The sequence below is a fragment of the Podarcis raffonei genome, chromosome 1 (genome assembly GCF_027172205.1).
Source record: "Podarcis raffonei isolate rPodRaf1 chromosome 1, rPodRaf1.pri, whole genome shotgun sequence".
NCBI lineage: Eukaryota > Metazoa > Chordata > Lepidosauria > Squamata > Lacertidae > Podarcis > Podarcis raffonei.
Window position 1 is genome coordinate 46,963,090 of NC_070602.1, and position 18,224 is coordinate 46,981,313.

At 44.0% G+C, this 18,224-nt stretch overlaps 1 protein-coding gene across 4 annotated transcripts in view; it reads left to right on the forward strand.

The window, feature by feature from the left end:
* The window catches only part of SLC8A3 (solute carrier family 8 member A3), a 174,843-nt gene that overhangs the window by 30,389 nt on the left and 126,230 nt on the right, over positions 1-18,224 (forward strand). For all 4 annotated transcript variants that reach the window (XM_053384830.1, XM_053384861.1, XM_053384852.1 and 1 more), the window contains exon 2: positions 7,468-9,293. In XM_053384830.1, coding sequence (XP_053240805.1) covers positions 7,525-9,293 — 1,769 coding nt within the window. In that variant the 5' untranslated portion in view covers positions 7,468-7,524. The remainder of the gene's footprint in view (positions 1-7,467; positions 9,294-18,224) is intronic.

Genomic DNA, 18,224 nt, shown 5'->3' on the forward strand with positions numbered 1-18,224 from the left:
CGAGAATGGGCGTTTTCTGCACTAGCTCCCCATTTGTGGAATGCTCTCCCCAGGGAGGTGCCTTCTTTATATATATTTAGGCACCAGGCAAAACATTCCTCTTCAATCAGGCGTTTGGCTGATTAGTATTCTACAGCCTTTTAGATGTGCTTATGGGAGGGGAGAGGGCTATTGTTTTGTTGTGTTTGTTTTAATTGCTTTTTTGTGTTTTTATCTTGCAATTTTCTCTTCTGAACTGCCCTGAGATCTTTTGGTTAAGGGTGGTATATAAAGCTAATAGGGACGCGGGTGGCGCTGTGGGTTAAACCACTGTGCTGCTTGGGCTTGCCGATCGGAAGGTCGGCGGTTCGAATCCCCGCGACGGGGTGAACTCCCGTTGCTCGGTCCCTGCTCCTGCCAACCTAGCAGTTCGAAAGCACCTCAAAGTGCAAGTAGATAAATAGGTACCGCTCCGGCGGGAAGGTAAACAGCGTTTCCGTGCGCTGCTCTGGTGCTCCAGAAGCAGCTTAGTCATGCTGGCCACATGACCCGGAAGCTGTACGCCGGCTCCCTCGGCCAATAAAGCGAGATGAGCGCTGCAACCCCAGAGTCGGTCACGACTGGACCTAATGGTCAGGGGTCCCTTTACCTTTACCGTTATAAAGCTAATAATAATAATAATAATAATAATAATAGCCAGCAATTGTGGATCACTGAGCATGCTCAATCCTCATTAGATTCTACCCCCTTATTATTATTTTTTGCAAACATTGTGATCCCCCGCCCCTACAAACCTATTGACACCTTCCATTTCGGCTGCATAAATATCTACGCTTGAAGAATGAGTCTGACATTTGTTTATAGGTTGACATTATCAAGAATACTGGTATGTTAAATGGAAATGTTAGTGTCAGAGTCAGTGTTGAAGACTACAGGGCAGATTGTGCATATTTAACAATTCTATGCGTGCCTAACGATCAGTTCCTCTTCCCAGGGAACTTAGTGGAAGTGTAATTCTGTGAAGGGAATAGACGTCTCCTAACAACTCTCAGTGCCCTTAACAAACTACAGTTCCCAGGATTCTTTGGGGGAAGCCACGACTGATTATAGGGGTATGACACTGCTTCATTTGTTTAGGGTCGATGGGGATCTATGGAGGATGCAAAATGATGGCCAGCAGGAGTGCCAGCTTGAATATAATAATGGGGGGGGGGGAGTAAGCCCCACACTGTAGCATTGATCACATGATGTGATGCATGCACGCCATTTGAATGGCAATGCCCATCAACTTGGGGGGGCGGGTTAGGGTATTTTATTGAGGGGGTGAAGGGAGTTGGCTCCTATGACGGCCAGGCTGCTAACACTGGTGCTGGAGTGGGGGGGGGGGAGAAGTTAGGAAAAAAGAAATAAGCTGTGCAACTGCCACTGGTAATAGCGAGTCCCATCTTTTGGATGATTTCTCCTCCCCCTGGAGAAATCTGATGAAAAAATTCCCTGCAGGTTTCCTTCCCTCAAATAGCATAAGACAATTTTGAGAGTTGTGCATAGCTCAGCTGTTCTTGATCCTTTCCATACATTGGCCTAGTAGGAGCTCATGGACCACAAAGTGAGAACCTTGGCTCTAAACTCACATTCTTTCTTAGAAATCCTGTTGCAACTCACACCCTTAGAGTGGCATCCCCATACCTGGTATTTCATACTGCCAACTCTAATTAGCCCTGGTCAGCAGGGCCAATGGTTAGGGGTGATGGGTGTTGTAGTCCAAAAGTCTGGTGGGCACCAGGTTGGGAAAGGCTGCTCTAGAGATCCAGGTTGTAACATGTAACTAGTTGTGATCACAACTGCTGTAACTTTGTGAAAAAGGATATGTAGAAATTCAAAACTTTTGTTTTCTTTTAGTCACTGGTTACTAGTTGTTTAGCAGAACATTCTAGAAACCCTCTCTTTAGGGCTCTTTTCAACACACAAAAATTTTCTCTAGGGTTTAGAGCCAGTGTGGTGTAATGGCTAGAATTTTGGGCTATCTCTTGGGAAACTAGGGTTCGGATATCCACTCAGCTTACTGGGTAACCTCTGGCCAGTTACTTTCTCTCAGCCCAACCTGCCTCACAGGAATGTTGTGGGCATAAAACGTGGAGGAGAGAACCATGTGTGCCTCTTTGAGCTCCTTGGAGGAAAAGATGGCATAAAAATGTAGTAAGTAAGTACATAATACTTACAAGGTGACAATTTGGATTACAAATTGTAATGCATTTTTTTTTAAATAAAAAAACTTGCCTCTCTCTTAAGAATTTTTGTCGGTTCATTTGCAGAAAAGTACAGATACCATTGCCAAAATCCAAGCCTAGGTTTTTTAAAGTGGTTTGGGTTTTTTTGCAGGTACAATCTGTATGTGCATAATCATGCAATGTGCAGCGCAATCAAAGTAATTGCACATGCAAATTATGCATAAGAAGAGCTCTCCTAATGTGGGCTTTAATATCCACATACTGTTAACAAGAGAACTGAGCTGTGTGAAAGCAGCTTTTCTTATTTAATTTACATATTTATTTTCAGCTGTTGGCAATACATTCACAATGTGGTTTTTATTGAAAAAAATTGCTCTCTGGTGAGTCTTTCTGCACAGGGTACACAAAACACACCCGATCTTTTGATCTTGCTCTCTTGCTTTGAACAAAGCCCACGAAAACAGGAGGCTCTGCTGCTTCTACCTCTCAGCTTAGAAACAGAAGCCGGTAATTAATTCCGCAGTATATTGTTAATGCAAAGACTCTCAAACTCATACAGCTGCCTTCTAACCAGAAGGACAATTTTCGTATGAGGTCAGTTTTAAAAGCAGGCCAACAAGATAGACATTTCTGTTCTGATGCAGAGTTTTTGAATCAATGGGAGAGAGGATCCCCTGTTCCCATGAATAGCACGATTTGTGTGGCACCTACGCAAGGGACAGCTTACCCCTTCAACTTTTCCTCTTCCATCTCTTTGCCCTGATCTGTGGGAAACAAATTCTCCTGGCCAATTAAAACATTGCTATTTCTCTCTTTCCAAATCCATCTAAAAACAACTGAAACCGTTGAGAAGCGGGATCACGTATGCATTCACATAACTGTTTTAGACGTAAGGTGAACATGTGAACTGTAAATTAACACGTGAACTGTTTTTGTATCTGAGATGCAAGTTCTGCCTGAGGTGTTAAACCTGTGCTGGCCATGAGATTGTAACTTCCCTGGAGTCCTTTCTCTACCGAGCAGCACCTCTTCAGTTCACACATGCATGTGAGCTGATCGATTCCTCCCCCGCCCCACTTGATTAGTTGACACTGGATAACATGCAGCTTGAACGTGTAAACTCACACCACTGAAAACCCTTCTGCTTCTGGTAATGTGATAAAGAAGATCCATCTGTGGTGTTAGATCGGACAGTTCACACATGCAGGTCACCATCACATCAGGTGACAAGCGTGTTATTAAGTAGATTTTTGTCTGCTCAGCTACATTTGTATATTGACTCCAGACCACCTCAAAGGCAAGTCTTGGGGTGGGGATTAAAATCAATAATCAGTGTGGGGATTAAAATAAATAAAGAGTGTAAAAATGGAATGGGGAAAGGCTGGGGTTTTTTGGTTTAAAAACCCCAGCCCTTTTGGTATCATGGTATCACAGCAGGTGACCTGTAGGACAACACACACACACAAAAATAACGACAATTTTTGAGAGGTTTGCGGTGTATAAAAAAACCTATTGGATGTGGCCCGTAGGATAGTTCCCCCATGTGGAACGCTGCGTATCTATGCAGCCACATATTTTTCTACCTCAGGAAGAAGAGGAAGAGTTTGGATTTGATATCCCACTTTATCACTAGCCGAAGGAGTCTCAAAGCGGCTAACATTCTCCTTTCCCTTCCTCCCCCACAACAAACACTCTGTGAGGTGAGTGGGGCTGAGAGACTTCAGAGAAGTGTGACTAGCCCAAGGTCACCCAGCAGCTGCATGTGGAGGAGCGGAGACGCGAACCCGGTTCACAAGATTACGAGTCCACCGCTCTTAACCACTACACCACATTGGCTTAGGAGGACAATGATCTTCAAGCCCCCACCCCCACCAGGCGCTGTATTCTACATGAATACAGAAAAGGATATGCCTGTCTTAAAAGCTGGTCATCTTGGAACCTTGCACCAACATTTATCTTCAGTGATTAATTTGAGTCAGGGCTTGCAGAATTGGCCCCAGAACCCGCTTTACAACCTTAGCTTCTCTCTGCCTAGACTAACACCAAAAGTCAGGTCCAAATTAGAAAAGGAAATAAATAACTAGGCTTTCAGAGAGCGAGGCAGAAAGAATCTGTCATGTCTGAATTAATCTGTGTAATGCCAAGGAGATGTGTTACTTCTTTCTGTCCTCATCTATCCCAAGGATGTCTGATATGGATTTGTGATTCTGATACCACAAAATCAATTCTCTCCATTTTTCAGGCCTGGTGGGTCTTTTTGTTGTTGTTCATTTGCAGCCGCTGTTCGTTCTTTTCTTCCTGTTTTGCTTGTCATTATATATACTTATCTGAAAGCTTATAAAAAAATTATTGGTCGTTGCTGATACTGGACAGATTATGCCTGCTTGGGGGTAGAAGCGAATGACACAACATGATGATAAACCTGCCATTTGTGATGCATCTGTTCACACTGATAACATTCAAACGATTCCTGGAATATACTCAGCACTGCAAATTCTTTAGTCATTTGAGACATTTCTGGTTTATGATTATGCATATAAACTATTTAACTCTGGCCATGTGCGCAGGGTTCTTGGAATCTCTTCTAACCGCGCTAGTGAGAGGTTCAGAATGCATGACATGTGCCACTAGAGCCTGCAGGTGGGCTTATTCAGATTTATGTGTCAGCAAATTATAGATACAGCTTTGCAGCAATGAGTAGCTCACAGCAGAAGTAATAAGAACTAGGCTTTGAGTCAGCTTCTCAGATTGTTCAGAGAAGTGTAAGTTCTCTCTGTTTCCTCCCTCACCTCTGTTTTGGGAGATATGTGGACTGGACTGAGAGGCAGAAGTTGGGCTCTGTAGCCCACCGCCATGCCAAAGTCTCTTTGGGAGTGATCGGCTTCATGCTATTGCAGGTCCTTTCCTTTCCCCAGGGATCCTTTCCTGCTTGACACTGAAAATATAGGCAAAGTGATTTTTAAGAGTTTTGGTGGTCGTCGGAACACGCAGAGGATCCATGTACAGTGGTACCTCGGTTTACGAACTTAATCCGTTACGGAAGCTTAATCCGTTCCGAACTTAATCCATTCTTAGACCGAGGTAAGTTCGCAAACCAAGACACTATTTCTGGTTTTGGGAGTTCGTAAACCAAATTGTTCTTAAACTGAGGTACCACTGTATACTGGTTGGACTGGGTAGTTTCCTGAAGGTGCTAGCTTAGCCATATACTGGCCATAGAATTATAGAACTTTAGAGTTGGAAGCGACCCTGAGGATCATCTAGTCCAGTGTTCCCCAAACTTGGACTACAAACTTGGACTACAATTCCCATCATCTCTGACCACTGGTCCTGTTAGCTAGGGATGATGGGAGTTGTAGTCCAAAAACAGCTAGAGACCCAAGTTTGGGGAACACTGACTAGTCCAATTCCCTGCATTGCAGGAATATACAGTTGTCCCTCGCAGGGGGTCAAACCTGCAACCTTGGCGTTATCAGCACCATGCTCTAACTAACTGAGCTACCCGTTACACTCTTCTTTTTTATGTTGTACTCTACTTACCTCTCTCCCACTTCCTTGATCATTACTTGTTTAAAATAAGCTGTGTAGTTGAGAATGCTGTAGGCTGGCTGGTTGCTTTAGAGCACTGTGGCTTAACTCCAATGAAACAGACAGCTCTGTCAACACACAGGGCTTGGACATACAGGGAATCCGGAGAAGATGGGCTGACTCTTGTGTCCAGCAGTGATGGGCAGTTTCCCAGGCCCCGGAACAAAAACCGGAAGGTTGTCTCCCCGTAGGATCTGGGGTTCCTAAGCACAGTGGGGGAACTCCTGAGTAGTAGTTAGAGCAGAGAGTAGTGCTGTGCCATCTCATGGGGTGAGTGTGCTTGGAAACGTCTTGTGACAAGGCCATTTGGGTATGGGGAGACTCTGAGCTTTCATTTCATTTTCATTTTTAAGTCTCTAGCCCTTATAGAGTGAGAATAATGAAGCAAAATGTGCAGGAACCCCTCTAACCAATTGCTTTATGAGAAATGAGCATGTCCTCACCTTCCAGTGTTGATAGTTAATGAATAAATTCAGAACAGTGATTGACAAGTGGTATAGAGAAATCTGAGAACTCTCAAAAACACATGAGGAAAAATCCCCAAATAGCTTCAAAATAAACCAGGAAGTTTATTTCTGTGGCGGGAAAGAAGTAGTATTCCCTGTGTGCCCCCATGGAAGTGGGAGATTTGTATCCAGTCCTATACAGACTTACCTAGGAGTAAGTCTCACTGAACTTAATAGATATGGATAGGATTGGGTTGCACGTAGCTGCAATTTTTTCACCTCTATCTGCATCGTGGTAGGACTGACCCTTGCGGTAGAGTTTCCTTGATAATAATTCAATTTACGTTTGGGAATTGTTTTCATCCTGAAATAAAAAATTTAAGGTCTTATATATATAATAAATGTTGATAAATGTACCAACCAAGCACGTACATAGCTATGTGGACCACATGTCTGGAGCAGCATAGGAAGACTGCCCTGAAACCATTTTGACTCCCAAACTGACCAAATGTTTTCTCTGCAAGGAGGGAGGGGGTGAGGGAACCTTCCTGTTGCCTGTAGACCACCTTTTCTGTGATTTGCTGTACAACAGCAAATTTCTTTTGTAGACCACCTTTTCTGTGATGCAGGTATGATGTTTGTGGGGTGGTAGTCTTGGGTCACACCCCTTCTGTGATGTATGTATGATGTATGGAGGGGTGGTCTTGAGCTCCGGGGAAGGCAATTTAAAATGTCTATATAAGGGCAGACACACCTTGGTTCTGGGTCCTCCTCCTTTCCTGTGTTTGAGGGGAGCACCCTGTTGCAACAGTTCAATAAAGATCAGGCTTACTAGCTGCTTTGCTTCTCGGTATTCTCTGATTGGCCTCTGTTATTTTCTCCTGCTGATGGAGAACCTACAAAGGACTCTATAAGGGCTCCTGTGTCCCCCATAAGGGAATAAGGGCAGATTTTGTTTATTACAATCCAGAGACTGGTATCTAAATTAACTATACTGTTAGTCACTGTGGGATCTGTGTAAACATTTGGCCTCTGAATTTTTTGCTCATCAGTGCTAAAATTTTGCCTGCGCTGCATAAACACCTCCAGATATTGTTGCTGTTTCCATGTGTACTTAATAAGTAGATGTGACTTGAGGTGAATAACAGTGAAACACTTTGTTTATGTACGAAACAGCTTTCTTTTGTTTTCTTCCATCTCATACTTCTCATTCTTTTCTGTTGCAGGTTCTTAACCTGGAAAGAAGACTGTTGCCTCTGGACAGTAGAAGCTAAATCTTGTGTATGGCGTGGTTAAGGTTGCAACCTGTCAGCTCAGCCTTCCTCCATTTTGGGCTCATTACTTTTGTCCTTTTTTTACATGGTCTGCAGGTGGACGCTGGCACGGGGGCAGATCCAGCCAGCATAGGACAAAACAGTACATGCTCAGGTTCCTCGGTGTGCAAGGAGGGTGTTATCTTGCCAATATGGTACCCAGAAAACCCATCTCTGGGGGACAAAATTGCCAGGGTTATTGTTTACTTTGTGGCGCTGATCTATATGTTCCTCGGAGTCTCCATCATTGCCGATCGCTTCATGGCATCCATAGAGGTCATTACTTCGCAAGAGAAAGAGGTGACCATCAGGAAACCCAATGGAGAAACCACCACCACCACCATCCGAGTTTGGAATGAAACTGTTTCCAATTTGACCCTCATGGCTCTTGGTTCCTCTGCTCCTGAGATCCTCCTGTCATTGATAGAGGTCTGTGGCCATGGATTCATTGCTGGCGATCTGGGACCTTCAACCATAGTTGGCAGTGCAGCTTTCAATATGTTTATTATCATAGCCATCTGTGTCTATGTCATTCCTGATGGTGAGGTGAGGAAGATAAAGCATTTGAGGGTCTTCTTTGTCACTGCGGCTTGGAGCATCTTCGCTTATATCTGGTTATACATGATCCTTGCGGTTTTCTCTCCAGGAGTGGTCCAGGTATGGGAAGGCCTCCTCACTCTGTTCTTCTTCCCTGTTTGTGTCCTCCTGGCTTGGATAGCAGACAGAAGGCTGTTCTTCTACAAGTATATGCACAAAAAGTACCGTACTGACAAGCACAGAGGTATTATCATTGAGACTGAGGGGGAGCACCCCAAAGGGATTGAAATGGACGGTAAGATGATGAACTCTCACTTTCTGGATGGAAACCTAGTGCCTATGGAGGGGAAAGAGGTGGACGAGTCTCGCAAAGAGATGATCCGGATTCTCAAGGATCTGAAGCAAAAACATCCAGAGAAAGACTTAGACCAGCTGGTGGAAATGGCCAATTACTATGCCTTATCTCATCAGCAAAAGAGCAGAGCATTCTATCGGATTCAGGCCACCAGGATGATGACCGGAGCAGGAAATATCCTTAAAAAGCATGCAGCTGAGCAAGCCAAGAGGAGTGCTAGCTTACATGAGGTGCGGCCAGAGGAACCAGAGGACTTTATCTCAAAAATTTGTTTTGATCCTTGCTCCTACCAGTGTCTGGAGAACTGTGGTGCTGTCCTCCTAACCGTCGTTCGGAAAGGAGGAGACATATCCAAGACAATCTATGTGGACTATAAAACGGAGGATGGCTCTGCCAATGCGGGGGCTGACTATGAGTTTACAGAAGGGACGGTTGTCTTGAAGTCAGGGGAGACCCAGAAAGAGTTCTCTATAGGGATCATTGATGATGACATCTTTGAGGAAGATGAGCATTTCTTTGTGCGCCTCAGCAACCTGCGGGTGGTTGAGACAGACGAACCTCCTCCGGAGCTCAATAACTTGCCATACCCCAAGGCCATGCTGGCCTCTCCTTATGTGGCCACTGTGACTATCTTAGATGATGACCATGCGGGCATCTTCACCTTTGAGTGTGACGTGATACATGTCAGTGAGAGCATTGGGGTAATGGAGGTGAAAGTCCTTAGGACATCTGGTGCCCGAGGTACAGTCATAGTCCCTTTTAGAACAGTAGAAGGAACAGCAAAAGGAGGCGGAGAGGACTTTGAAGATGCTTATGGGGAGCTGGAGTTCAAGAACGATGAAACTGTGTAAGTACCTCGCTTTAATTTCTTCAGAGGTCAACTATTTATTTAACTCCAGAATTTTCTTCCATCACAGGTAAACAAGGGCAACATGTAATGGACTGTCCTCTCTCCCTTCCCTCTAGTCTCCATACTTATCTCCCCCCAGGCAAGAACCCTACAGCAGGATCTGGGCTTTTCTGCTCTCCTCCTAGGAATGAATAAATAGGGCTGCATTCTTCTTTAATGGCCTAATGGGAATACCTTTGAAACTTTACTTGAGTATTGTTAAAATTGTGACAAGATTAAATTCCAAAATAAAGTTGGGGTCTTGGTCCAGAGGAATATTCCCCAAGTTAATTGTCATTTACACATGCTATTATCAGATTGAACGAGTTATGGTTGTAGGACTAGATCCTTGGTCATCATACCCTGATCTTACTGGTTCATCTAATCAGTTACAAGATTCAGGCAGGTAGCCATGTTGGTCTGGCGCAATCAAAATAAATTAAAAAATTGTCCAGTAGCACCTTAGAGACCAACTAAGTTTGTTCTGGGTATAAGCTTTTGTGTCCATGCACACTTCTTCAGATACAATTTTTAATGTTTTTTTTATCCAGTTACATTCTCCTCTGCTTCTTTCCAGCCCACAAATTAATCACTATTTCCCCCCAATAATGATAGTTCAGTTTGAGTCTGAGTAACACATTGGTTGCTTCAAGAGAGAGATAAAAGCTTCTAATTAGGTTTTAAGAAATATGGTAGGAAACCCGAGCAGTTTTCATGTGCTCCCCTGCAAATAAAATTCCTTTACATACTAAGGGATTTCTACCATCTTTGATGATGCACATTGCAATTATTCTTGGAAACAAAATCTTCTGTTAGCCAAGTCTACAGCAATGTACATTCCTCTGTTAAGGTTTGGTAGCATGACCACCTCTGATCTACAGTTTAAATTAGCAAGATATTTTAGATAAAGTTGGAAGGTGGAAAAATCTGTAGGATGCCTTCAGTGTAATCATCTCTTTTAGCTTGAAGCTTAAAACAGACACAGCTTTATTAATCACACATTTAATTTGTTATACCTTCCTCTTTATAAAATACATGTTAAAGCAACCTCTCTAGTAGATCTATTATGCTGCTCTACTTGCCCTGCCTCTGTTGATCCTCTGTCACTGTGAGGGTTTGTTAGTGAATGCAAGAGGAACAGACCAGACTGAGCTAGGTGCTCCAATGGTCTGACTTGGTCTCCCCTGGGCAGAGGCATTTTTCTCTTTCACTCGCAATCATATAATTGCATTTTCTGTGACTGTCCAGTGACATCACAGCAAAATGCACTATACATGTTAACATTTTCATGCTTAATTAATAGTTCTCTAATTTTCCATTATGGAAAAAGCTGATCCTTCAGGAGGAGATTCTGGATGCTGTGCCAGATTTTAAAAAAAGGCAAATGGAAACCTGTCATATGCAACCTAAAGACCACCTCTATTTACAAGAAAAGAGTGGTAAAGCGAAACAGCTACAACTGCAAGTTGTTTTCCTTTAGAATTCTAAGTTGCTCTTTTCCATGTCAGCACTAGGTTAGCTGCATTCACAATGTCCCCCACCGCCCCCCACCCCAATTGATCTCAGTCAAGTAGGTATACAGGAAAACATTAAAGAGTCAGGAAATGGAGTTTGCTCTGTTCTGGAGATACTGCCTACTACTTAGGAGACAATGACCAGAGATGATTGCACAGGATGCTTTTTTTTAAGTGGCAAAAGTTTGTGTATCATTAAAATATTTAAAAAGAAAAGAAACCATGCTGAATCCCTAAAATTGTTTATCTTGGGTGGAATGTGGGAATAAAAAGACCCCTGAATCAAACTTCAATTCTGTGGGAAGCAGATGGATCCTGCTGCCGGGTCTTGCTTATTGCTTCTGTAATTCCAGTATGGTCAAAGTTTCCTCACCCATATTTAGGGAGGTGGGTTGGGAGAAATTATTTCTCTGTTGTTGGTGGATAGGTGATCTTCTGTGTAACTCTCTTGTTGAAGGAGTGTGGAATTGAGGGGAGTTCTAATTTCTGTGACTCTGCAAGCAATCCAAATCCCACAACCCAGCCGTTCTACACAGGCGGGCTGGTACTGCCACCGGTGCCAACCCATTGATGGTGTGCAGTTTACATCACTGTTGCTCTGCCTCTGCAGGCTTCCTCTTAGTAAGCATGGAACTGAGTTCATTTTGGCCACATACTAGCAGCTTTGTTGGCTTGTGTGGTGGTGGACACAGTGGTCTAGCTGTGAGGTCTAGGACAGCAGTGCTCAAGCCTCTACAGATCCTATGTACTTTATCCTTGCTCAGAGAATCCTGCCTTCTGGTGAGGAGTGCTAGGCCACTGGAGAGCATCCAGGCCACTGGAAGCATTTCCCGCTGCCCCTGCTCCTTGTTGACGTGGGCCTCAGGCAGCCCTTCTCATATCCCTCTTATTCCATCCCCATCATTAGTCCAGGTTAATGCACTGAAGTGCCTTTTGGGAAAGTAGTAAGCTCAACCACATTAGACCTTTGGATCTTCTTCTTCTTCTTTTTTTACGTAATCCATTTAATAGTTCAAGAGCCAATTCTGCAACATTGAATAGCTGCCACATTGCCCCAAGTGATGCCGCAAAGGGCAAATGTGAGAACTACATATATTTAGCAGGACTTGTGCTGTCACTGCGATGCCTGTGAACCTGCTAGATGAAGTTCCATTTTCTCCAGTAATTGATTTTAAAATTCAAGCCGCTGTTTTGGAGGGCACATACATCACGGCTTTCCAACATGGCAGATTTCCAAACATAGCAACTAGTACAGAAGAAGCACCCATGGATTGGGCTGATTTATTTTTCTCTTTTTTTAATCATAGAATATGAGCAAGGATTTGGGGGTGCAAATCGAACTGAATGCCCCTTGTTGTCCCTTCCAACTCTACCATTCTATTACTTTTTAGCCCACTGGATGAAGTGACCACCACTGAAACTTTTCATCAAATCTGTGTACCAGTTTTATGGATTTGATATCCCCCTTTATCACTACCTTAAGGAGTCTCAAAGTGGCTAACATTCTCCTTTCCCTTCCTCCCCCACAACAAACACTCTGTAAGGTGAGTGGGGCTGAGAGACTTCAAAGAAGTGTGACTGGCCCAAGGTCACCCAGCAGCTGCATGTGGAGGAGCGGAGACGCGAACTCGGTTCACCAGATTACGAGACTACCGCTCTTAACCACTACACCACACGGGCTCACATGCATGCTTTATATTCAAACAGTCCCATTTATAATTGGAGAGGAGCCCTTCAGAGATTATTTCTGAAGAGTGTAGAGTAATCCACAGATATTTGATTCAGTACAGATGCCTGTCTACTTTAAGACATAACGTCATTGTGGTTTAGTAAGGGAATATGGTGGCAGATAAGTTACCAGTTTTGAGAGGCTGCCATGACTTTAGAGCAAGGACAGTAAGTCTGTATCTAATTCTTGATAGAGATGCCTAAGTAGAAGTTACATGGTTTCACTGCTTTGTGCCTCTGAAACCTACAGGTGTATATTTTAAAGAATTTCATAATTGCAGACAGCATTGTCTAGCAGGGTGTTTGTAAATTCTGAATGTTGACAATACTAGATGCTTTCTCTCCATTCACTGCCTTACATCCTTGCCACTTATTTGCTGCTGCCGCCGACCTCCCAACTTCCCATCAGATTCTAACTTATAGGGATTGTGGGCCGCCCATTGTTGGCTGAGCTATTTAAGAATCATCTCTCATGCTTCTCTTGGGAATTCTCTGATTACCACAGTCAGTGCCCTGGAATTAATAATGTTAAGAAGACACATTTCCCTCTTATGAATTTACTGACATACCAAGTTTAAATTACAGCTTCTGTAACTTTTGGTAAGCAGGCTGAGGTCTGCTTCCCGTAGCCAGTATTTCTCCTCTATAATTTTTTGTTTCACAAAATGACCCTTTTCAATTAAGGCCTTCCAGGGAGGAGATTGCAGTCGTTTGAAGACAAGCCATTTAAATAATGCATCCAAAACATTGAGATACTTGCATGGTTTCATCAAGGAGTTTGTTTTGTGTTTATGAGAGACAGGATACACACAGGTCCTAAATATCAGTGTCATGTACCCGCATGTATTGATGTTTGAAGGTTTGTATAATAGGGGCTCCACAATGGTGGAAGCTTTTTTTGGTGGGGGGAGGTAAATGTTGGATTTACTTTTATGTCCTGCTCCTTGGATATGTGTCAAAGGTTGTAGATAAGCTCCCCTTCTTTCAGGATTTAATAATCACTAAGAAAAAAATCTATTTTCCCTTTGACATGCAGTGCTTATGGTACATACTTATGGTATGAAACACCATACTTATGGTATGAAACACTTCAGCGTGAATGTTGGCTGTGCATTGGCTGGCATGACTTGGGGAGATTATCCGTGGTGTTGACTGGCTGAGGAGCAGTGTGTGTTGTGTGAGGCTTTCTAGAGCTTAGGATCAGGTGTTTGTGGTGGCGTTTCAGGAATGCATGAAATCAGTCTTCTGAAATGGGACACCCTGACAATTGCTTAAACAGGAGAAGCGTTGGGTTGATCTTTACCCTCTTACAGCCTTTGCTGACAGGTGCTGATGGGGATTACATGCCAACTGTCCATGTGAAGGACAAATGGCATCCTGTCAGGGGTGGGTGGGTGGAAGGGAAGGGAATGACATGTGAATGGATTTGTGTGACAACTTCAAATGAGGGAAACTCCCAGAGTCCCAAATTGCCCATAGCTTGAGTGAAATACATTGACAGTGAAGATAATAGGTGAAGAGGATTCTTAGCAGCCCATGGTGGAAGGGCTGTAAGATTAATTCACGGGCCATGTGTTTGCATAATCTTAGAGGGAATTTATCCCAAAGTGGATTAAAAATGGCCTTTTTCAGGTCAAACATCTAATTGGTGGTTGGTTTCAGAGTTCTGCTACTCTTGCTCACTGTGGTAAGGAAGTAACTTGTTATATCCTGTGTCTTAGTGACATGGAACAGAGATGAGATCTATCCATCAATGTTTAGAAATGCAGGCAAAAAGTCGCTTCCCATCTGCTTTTGCTATACTGGTTCATTCATGGTCTTGCCCATATTTCTTTATATACATAACTGTAGGTTGAACTTCAGCCTAGAGGTGATGGTGTTGCTTGATGATCTCATGGTTAGAAGAAGGTAAGGTTGGCCATTGTTGAAAAGGTGTCCTTGCCCCATTAAAAATAGATGTGTTGGGGTTAGAGTCCAGATCCAACCTTGTTCCTGCAGGTGGGTGGCTTTCCATTTCACTGGATTTGCAGAGTGCATACTTTTTTTGATCAGACAAAAAGCATCCATGTGATATGAGCCCTTCCATTCATTCAGGTCTGCAAAAGGCCTTTGTTTAGGATCCCTTTGCTACAAAGCTAGAAGGATTCAGTTATCGGCCCTCCTTTACTGTGGCCTTGCAGCCTAAATAAATCCATCTCAGCCATTCCCTCCAGATTTTGTAGGGAAAGATCTATTTTTATTTCACTGGCTTTCAATCAGATAAACACATACAGAGAGAGAAATCTGCTGCTGGGAGGAAAATCCCTAAAATTCCTTTATATAGAATTAGATATTTCTACAGCCGCATTTACTATCACATGCATGTGTGTGTGTGTGTGTGTGTGTGTGTGTGTCTGTCTGTCTGTCTGTCTGACTGTCTGTCTGATCAAAGACTAAATAATTTGAAAAGGTTACCCGGAGCTTCACAATCTTCTTTGAATGTGCTTTAGTAGACAAGTCCATATACCTCAAGGCACTTAAATTATATTAACATGAATGGACCAGTCTGAATCCTGTGAGCAGTTGCACCAAGCCAAACAAGGCATAGACTGAAGGTTATATATCACAATATTGTGCCTTTACACCAAATCTTGCATTTGATCTCAAGTGCTCCTTCCAGATGAGCCGCACCAAGGGCTTGTGCTGCTTCAAAAGTGACAGGAAGGAGGCAGCAACAACTCTTTGCGCAGCGGCCCAAAGAGTGTCCCAAGATGATCTGGCAATGCCCTGAGATGGCAGAGCCTCATATGTGGGTTAAAGCTGGCCAGTGGATAGTGGTTAACCTTAGATTTTCACATATTGAATATATTTCTGCCAGAATGAACTTTCGTTTCCAGTATGGATCAGAATGTCCAACACCTTTTCATTTTAGGTATTAAATAAGACTCCGGAAATATTAATGGGGAGCAAACCTGTTGATCTGATTTCTCATCCAATATCGTCTGGGAAGGATGCCTGATAGCGGCCTTACATTTAAATCTCATCTTCAAAAGCTCCAGCAAAAAGACCAGTACATATGTTAATACAGCCAGAAAATGTGCCAGAACCTCATATGCTGTGGTAGTACAAACATCGTCACTGTCATTAAATTATCCACCAACCGAGTATTGCACCCCTGAATGGGAAACGTGCCAGGACCTCCTGTTAGACTAATGTAAGACTTCATGCTGCAGTGTTAACCCTAGTTTTACAAGGATTTGAATCCAAAAGTGCCCTTACAAATGTGGAAAATGTTTATCCAAAGAGCTTGTGCAATCATGAGAACTGCTTTAGATCCTTAATATTAAAGCATTATGTAAACCTTTGCACAACCTCTTGTGCAAGCTTTTGTGAAACTAGCTATTATTTGGATCCAACTCATAGTTACTGGTAGTAGTATTGTAGGGGCATCTCTACCACTCTGGGCCATCCTCTGCTGTCCCCCCTAAGCCCTGGTGCAGGACAGAGCTGTGTATGCTACATGACCTGTCCTGGACCCCCTAGACGACCTGCAGGTGCAGTGGGGGGTGCGATCCTGCCACCAGTGTTGAAATAAGATTCAACAGCCAGGCCAGTTAGCTTCCACATGTGGAACAAGGAGGGGTGCAATCTTGTTCTTTGCCTCAGGCAGCAAAATATGTTTGGCTGCCCCTGACCTAGGGGTGTTTGCACCCTAAGTCTGCAAGAATGTGGTTTTTGCGTGTGAGGTGCATTTTCTCTTCACCAGCTTAGATAGCTGAATTTAGCATGTGCAATGAGTAGCAGTAGTTGCTTTCCTATGTACCTGGTAGTTTGGGTTGTACTAAAGAGGGTCTCCATGCTAAAGTCAAGGTTTCAGTCCAGAGCAAATGCATTTAGCACCATGGAGAGCAGCGACAATGTTCTTTTGCTCAAAAGGTGACTTCGTTGTTAAGCCATTTCCGAACTTCAGAGGAGAGGGGGTTGCGGGACACCCCCTCCCGCACACGCGGGAGCTGACCTTTTGCCCCCGCGAGAACAAGGGAATCCCTGGGCGTGCCCGCGACCCTGCCCGCCAATCGGTGGGCTGGGGAGGCGTGGCCTAGCCCATTTAAGGCCAGGCGCGCCCGGGGACCGCCCTCTTTGCCCCGTTGCAGCTGATCGGGTTTTCCCATCCCACCCACCCTCTAGGTTAGCTAGCTATGACCTTGCTATGGACTCCGGTTGGTCGCCGCAAGGGGCCTGGTAGGAATTTTTCCAACTTGGCGCACTTCCAGCCTTTTGGTTTTTTCACCTACCTCGTAGCAAACGTCACAACTTCCTCGGTATTGGCGGTTAGGCATTGGCGGGGGTAATTGTTATGCAAATGAAGGGGGGAAGGAAGCGCCATCACCTTCCCCCAATGAAAAGGGTAGTCCGGTAGAGGACTCTGGGGGGCGTTGCCTTGTCCGAAACCTAGGGAGGTAAGGGCCTCCGGCACGCCCCCGAGCGGTGACACCTGTGGGATCCTAGTTGGCGTACTTCAACAGGACTCCCACGGCTTGTGGATAACCCTTCCCGGTCTCCATGCTGGGTAGTCGATAGGAGCCAATGCCTAAGGCCAATACCTTTCAATTCCTGTAATCAATAAAGTTGTGGCCTTTTTATGCCCATTAACCTTAAATAATGTGTCCGGTGTCTTCATTTCACATGGGGGAGGGGACTTGCCGCGCAATAAGGATTGATGTGCCTCATACAATCACTGTATTCATGGAATAAAATTACTGTATTTTCCTGTGTATAACACGTCCCCGTGTATAACACGCCCCCTATTTTGCGGGACTCCAATTTAAGAAAATGGGGGGAGATGGACCAGAGTTGTTGAGCTTTTTTTGCGGGGGGGAATGCTAAATATCACTCACCCGACTGACAAACGCTGCCAATCGCACGCGTCGCCAAAGCCAACAGCAGCCAGCAATTGGACGCAGCACCAGCCAATCCAAGCCAGCCCTTGATGCAACCACCCACCAAATCACTGCTGATAAGCTCCTGATCACAGATGCAACCAATCGCCCAACCCCCCTCTGCACTTCCCATGTATAAGATGACCCCAGATTTTTAACATTATTTTAGAGTTTAAAAACCTCATCTTATAAACGGAAAAGTACAGTATTTTTTGTTGCCATGTTCTTAAATGAGCTGACAGGCATAGCTGTCAACTTTTCCCTTTTCTTGCAAGGAATCCTATTCGGAATAAAGGAATTTCCCTTAAAAAGGGGGAAATGTTGACAGCTATGCAGATAGGACAATGCCAGGATATAAAGTGCCCCTAAGACTTTGAGGCTGGCTGAAAGTGTTCTAGCTTATGAAAGTGCAATAAGTCTTGCAAGTGGTGTTACCTCCCTATAAGCAGGTGAATAAAGAATAGGAGCGTAGTTTCATTTTGGAGGCAGCCTCAACAGGAATAAAGAAAACACAATACGAATGACAATGGGATACTCATCATGCTGACGGAGCCTGTGAAGACATATGAGGAATGCCATCCCTTTTCCTCTTTCACAGAGCCTTGTGTACATTCACATTCTGAATTGAAACTTTATCTATTCCTTGTAAGCTGTACAAAATCGGATCTGCCCATATTTGGAAAGAACTTTTAAAAAAAACAACGCACACACAAGATTAGAAGAAATTA